The sequence below is a fragment of the Juglans regia genome, chromosome 10 (assembly GCF_001411555.2).
Source record: "Juglans regia cultivar Chandler chromosome 10, Walnut 2.0, whole genome shotgun sequence".
Classification (NCBI taxonomy): domain Eukaryota; kingdom Viridiplantae; phylum Streptophyta; class Magnoliopsida; order Fagales; family Juglandaceae; genus Juglans; species Juglans regia.
In genome coordinates, this window is record NC_049910.1 from 8,737,840 (window position 1) to 8,743,885 (window position 6,046).

A 6,046-nucleotide genomic window follows, 5' to 3' on the forward strand; every position below is an offset into this window, starting at 1 on the left:
TAATGATGAGATGAGATGAGATGAGAATTTTGTGTTTTGGTTTTGGCCCCAAACCTGCCCTTACGCTTTTCCGATACCAATAAATTAAAAAATGAAGTTTGAAATTGTGTTTTTTTAACTTTTCTATCTCAATCATATCTTATAAATTACGTTAATTTATAAATTTATTTTTATAAAAATATTTTATAATTAAAATATTTCTCTACTTTCAATGAAAAAAAGATACAAAATCATTCTTCATGTAAGTTCGATTAGTGTAGAATATTAAAAGATTGTGAAGATTTTTTGTTATTTATATATCGCATATTTAATAAATAAATAAATAAATATATATAATGCGTAATCATATAAAAATAAATATGAAGTTTTTTATTAATTAATTTACCGGCCGTCCCAGAACACGATAACATAACACGACCTACGTCATCATGCGTACGTCATCAAACATCATCTGATATGACACGGGAAAAAGAACATTCGCTGTATTCGCGACGAAAGTGCGTATGAAGGAGCTGAAACGAATATAAATATATATATACATATATATAGTCATATAATTAATAATAAATAAATCTATATATTGGAAGCATGCCTAACAAACATATCCGATCCTAGTCTTTACGCTTCTTCCATTTCCACGACCATATATCTCTAGCTCTAGCTGTCTCTGGCTCTGGCTCTGGCACTGTAGAAATGGATGATCATTACCCTCATGAAAACCCTAATCTCAAACCTAGTTATAATTACACACATCTAACCGATGGTACTATTACAGATCCTTTGTCCTTGGATTTTGAGTTGTTGCAGTATCTGATGCTTGCTGATCATGGGATTCATGACCACGATTCGACGCCGAAAATTAGAAAGGCATCATCGGAAAATATGATCATGACTGAGGAGGGCTCAGCCGAATCCCTCACCGGTGCAACATCAAGAAACGATAGCATGTAAGTGAAACCCATTTTCTATTTCATTTGAATAAACGTTGTTTTTTTTTTTTTTTCTAAAATTGTTGCGGAAGATGCAGAAATATTGGGGTGAAGAAGGCGGCCGAGAAGATGGGTGTGGGTCATCGAGTTGCATTTAGAACCAAATCGGAGCTGGAGGTGATGAATGATGGGTACAAGTGGAGGAAGTACGGAAAGAAGTCTGTCAAGAGCAGCCCAAACCCGAGGTACGTAATTAATTAATTCCTACATAGATCTAATTATTATTATTAGATCTTTTCTGTTTTGATTTTTGTATTATATTAATGCATAAGATAGTGAAGAATTGGATCAAGAAGATCAATCTCATGGTTTGATGATCTTGTGGTGCATACTGCCTGATTTTGTCTGCTCATTTTAACCTTTAATGTATATAAAAAAAATTATTTTTTATTTATTTAATAATTAAGAGAGTGATTTTAATGTATTGATATATTTTTTTATTTTTTAAAAATATTTAATTATATTAAAAAAAATGAAAATGGAGATTTGTGCTGCCGCTGGTCAGCAGCTAGCACTGTCCTTTATATATATATATATATATATATATATATATATATATTTATATGGTTGTGTGTTTTTGTTATCTAGTGTTTGCATGGAGTTAGAACCTGTGGATGCCATGTCTTTGCTAGTTGATCTATGTCTGCAATTTTGGCTTGTTAGGCTCTGAAACACCCCCCCTCTCTCTCTCTCTCTCTCTCTCTCTCTCTCTCTCTCAAAGCTATCTCTCTCCCACGGTGATCAAATTTGATAATAGAAGATATATACATATATATATATATTACAAAGATGTGCTTTCTTCTTTTATATATACATAATATATGTAATTTCTTAGTTAGTGTGGACAGGAGACATCAGTCACTATAAAAAATAGAGTGAAAGGGCAATAGATATTAGCATTAGTTTTATCAAAATCATCTCTAAAATTTAGTTAAAAGTACATATCTTTGAAATAATATTTATAATTTTTTTTTTCATATTTTACAACTATACTAACTATATGTTAATTTATAATTTAATTTTTACTTAAATTATTATTTTCCAACTAATTTCTTTTCTCAACCTATTTTGCAACTACAACCATGGGTTTGATATTTTAGATTAAAATATCACTTTTAAAGATGAAAATAACATCTTCAAATATGAAGAAACATTTAGAAATAATGTAGCTCATATTTGAAGCTACTTTTATTTGACTATTCCAATATAGATAATTCCATCTCTATTTCTTCAAATTTAAAAGATGAACTGACATTTGACTAAACGAATCCAATGTCTAATAGCGAAGCTCACACATGAGTTTGCTGCTTAAATAATATTACACGTACGCACGGCTAGCTATTTTGGTATTGATCAAGTTGCAAGCCACTCAGCTTACGTACAAATAAATAAAAATAATGAGTGGGGAATTTAATAATGTGAGGGAAATTATATATACATATATATATATTTATATATTGAATGGATCATGAAGGTTGAAACTGAGGATTTCATAATAAGTTTACGAGGCACGACTATATATAATTGAGAAGTAACTACATACACAAAAGAAATCTTATAAATGTTAATTGACAAGCTGGTATGATTTTGTATGATATATTCTACAATAAAAAGAACTTTATAATCTAATGGCCGATACTAATTCCTTTTAGATAAAATATATATTAATTGATCTCTCTCTCTATATATATATATAATTTCATTAAAATATATATCATAATTAATTATATCCATATGTGTGTGTAATAATACTTTTCATTATGCCTAAAGATCATTAATTAATATTTTAATTCGAATATTACAAATGAAATGTGCCTTTTTTTTAGGTCTTGATTTGGGTATTAATTCCGTTATATTTTCCAAATAATTACTAATTAATTGATGAGATTGGTGGTTAAAAAACAGGAATTATTACAAATGTTCAAGCGGAGGATGCAACGTGAAGAAGAGGGTGGAGAGGGAGAGAGAAGACCCAAGCTACGTGATAACTACATACGAGGGAGTTCACAACCATGACACCCCAAGCTGCTCTGATCATCTGCTCTATTACAACCACACGCCTCTTATGCTCTCGTCTGCCTGCAGGACTAATTTGCAACCAACTACTACTACTCATTACAATAATAATAATAATAATAATAATTCCTCTCGCTCTTCTTCTTCTTCCTGATCTCATGATCCATCCCTATATATATTATATATATAAGCCTTTTTCTTGCTTAGTATCATGTGTACGTTCTGATTATAAATCGAAGCGTCTAGCCTGAATAATGACACTTTCTCTGTAGCATTCACGTTGCATAGAATTGAAGAAGTAGTAGCTATAGTACTTATAGATAGATAAAGGGTGGGGGCGGCTCATGTATAGGATCCATTTTGGAGGATTTACATCCATTTTGTACGTTATTGTGTTGGAAGTAGGCTGTCCATATGCATTAATTTGGGCTCCAATCTTATATTAATGAATTGCATGAGATATTGGGCCTCCTCTCAGCTTCAAGTTTGTGGGTATGCCACAGGACTTGGACAGCAGACTCATGTGTCCCTTGCTCAGCATCGTTATTGGTTTCTCATCTCATCACATACATTGAAGTTATGACTCTACACAAACAATTACAAATGTGCTAAACCAGAAGTGGGAAGAGATTAAGGTCTATTTCATTTAATTATTATAATTTTTTTAATTTTTTACGTAAAATAAAATAAAAAATTTAATTTTTACAAATTTTAAAATAAAAATAATATTAAAAATGTATATTCTAATGATATTTTATTTAACTTTTAATTTTAATTTCAGTTTATCTCATTTTATCTGTAAAAACAAGCGAGATCTGACTTTTTTAAGGTTTTTATCTGAATTTGTAAGTATGAAGTGAAAGGGAGCAATATGCGTAAAGTAGATTCTATAACATTTATTATTTATTTAACATTGTTGAAAATATTTATAAAGACAATACTAGATGTTTGTAGGACTCACTTGATGTCTCGTTTTCTCTTCCAGTTGAGGTCCTCAAATTTATTTTTTCTAAGAAAATAAATGCTTTTATTAAAAGCTCCTTATAATAATGAATGAATACAGGGACGGTATTCCTCAATCTCAACTATATCCTACAAGGGTCTTGCTACTCTTACAAAAACTTAAGAAAAACGTACATGAACACGTGAGTGCAATTGACGACAAAATGAAGTAAAAAGTAAATGGAAAAGTAAGAAATGGAAAGCAAATGAAAAGTTAAAGTAACGGAAAATAAAAGAAATGGAAAAGTAAAAGAAACAAAAACGTACAAATGGAAACATGGATAAAATGATGTTAAAATATAATTATTAAATTTGGTTATATCCTTATCAGAAAAAATGATAAGTAGGAAATTGAATCAATTTTAAGAATTTATTATATTCAATAACGATAAAATAAAATTACAGTTAAACCTGATTTGAGTTTATATTCTAAAAAAAGTAATTAACAGTATAATTGGAACTCTTTAAAATCAATACATTAACGTAACATCAATCTGAATTCTCAACAACAAAATCATGCAAAAAATTAGTTCAATTATTGAGTACATGGTACCTTGATAATAACATAACCTGAATCCTCAACACACAAAGTCACTCAAAAATAAGTGCAATTGTTGAGTACATGACACACTAATAATTACAGTAACCTCTACTCAAAATGCATGGCATGACAATTATATATCTAGTATTTTTCGCTACATAACAAGGGCATCATTATGTACCCAAGTGTCCACCACCTTGACTTTAGAAATTACGAGGCCAACCTGTAAATATTACAAAACACACAAGATAAAATAAGTACCAAAATGAGTTGGCCAACTTGAAAATAAGGTGTTTAACAATATTAATGTCAGTCTCATATTATGAATGAAAAAAATTCACGTCTTCACATTTGACTAAAGTGTTTACCAATATTAAGATTTACATCTTCACTGCATCAATGTTGCTCATCATCTTGCATGACAGAAATTGCACCAAGATGTGTACTCGCTTGACTCTAAATATAGTGATCCCAAAAACAAAGAACAATGACATCTTATTAGTGATCCTAAAACTAAATAACAGTGATCCTAAAACCAAAAAATAGTGACCTTAAAACATACTCTGAAAAGACTTAGCTAATGTTGTGTTTGATACATTGCATGTCGCATTGAAGGTGCGTAAATGTTTGCTGCCTCAACGGACTTCGGTTTAGATTGCATAAGCACACAAAGTTATAAATTAAATAGATTATATTAATCTACAGAAAATGAAATACAATGAAAGCGAACTTTTTTTTTTTTGCCTTCAATTTATTAACAACCCTTTCCACGGTGGAGGCTCTTCGTTTAGATCGGGGCCCACCCTTGTAGGGCCCGGCTCAATAGATTTTGAGGCCTAAGGCAATAAGTTAAAATGGGGCCTTTTTCTTATATCAAATTAATTAACTTATATTTAAATATATTTTTATTTAAAAATTATTATTCTTGCTTTTTGAGATGCAAAATTACTAATTAAATTTTTATATTCAAGTTTTTCTAATATCTCATTTTCAATTAATAATATGGCTAGTCCATTTAATCTTTCCTGCGACATTGTTGATCTTAAATAAGATTTTATTAATTTTAATTTTGAAAAATTTCTTTTTGCAGAAGCAACAGTAATAGGTATTGTCAATAAAATTTTATAAGTGATACATGCATTTGGAAAAGAATCAAGTCTTTTTATATAATTTAATATATTAATAGGAGTGCTTTCTACTACTGGTAAAATTTCTTTTAAAACTTTTAATTTAGAAAATAAATCTAAACCATTAATATCATATTTCAAAAAGCTTTCAAGACTAAGACAATTTTTTTGCAAACTACCATCATCAAGTGATTTCAATTTATTTATATCAAATAGAAAATCAAAAATATTTTCATATATTTGAAATTGTTCAAACCTATTTTGAATTGAAGAAATTGTTTGATCTACTATAAATAAGAAATAATTAATTCTAAAAGATTCTTCAGCAGATTGTGTTATCTCCTCATTGACATTTTCATCAAACTGGTTTT

The 6,046-nt window shown here is 29.4% G+C and overlaps 1 protein-coding gene across 2 annotated transcripts; it reads left to right on the plus strand.

Annotated features, from left to right (window-relative positions):
* The first annotated feature begins 582 nt into the window (after nt 1-582).
* LOC108989105 (probable WRKY transcription factor 51) lies at nt 583-3,559 on the plus strand. 2 transcript variants are annotated; one of them, XM_018962607.2, is made up of 3 exons: nt 583-947; nt 1,022-1,174; nt 2,895-3,559. In XM_018962607.2, exons 1-3 carry the CDS (start codon nt 694-696, stop codon nt 3,157-3,159), a joined length of 672 nt encoding a protein of 223 aa, XP_018818152.2. In that variant the 5' UTR covers nt 583-693; the 3' UTR covers nt 3,160-3,559. The 2 variants fall into 2 exon arrangements, with proteins under 2 accessions (XP_018818152.2, XP_018818153.2); XM_018962608.2 differs by having other exon boundaries at nt 1,028-1,174.
* The last annotated feature ends 2,487 nt before the right edge of the window (nt 3,560-6,046 follow it).

Bases quoted from the DNA above. Each gene is read 5' to 3' on its own strand.
- LOC108989105 (XM_018962607.2), top strand. From the start codon at position 694: ATGGATGATCATTACCCTCATGAAAACCCTAATCTCAAACCTAGTTAT. The intron at 948-1,021 runs GTAAGTGAAACC...TTGTTGCGGAAG, and splicing joins ACATCAAGAAACGATAGCAT to ATGCAGAAATATTGGGGTGA. The intron at 1,175-2,894 runs GTACGTAATTAA...GTTAAAAAACAG, and splicing joins AAGAGCAGCCCAAACCCGAG to GAATTATTACAAATGTTCAA.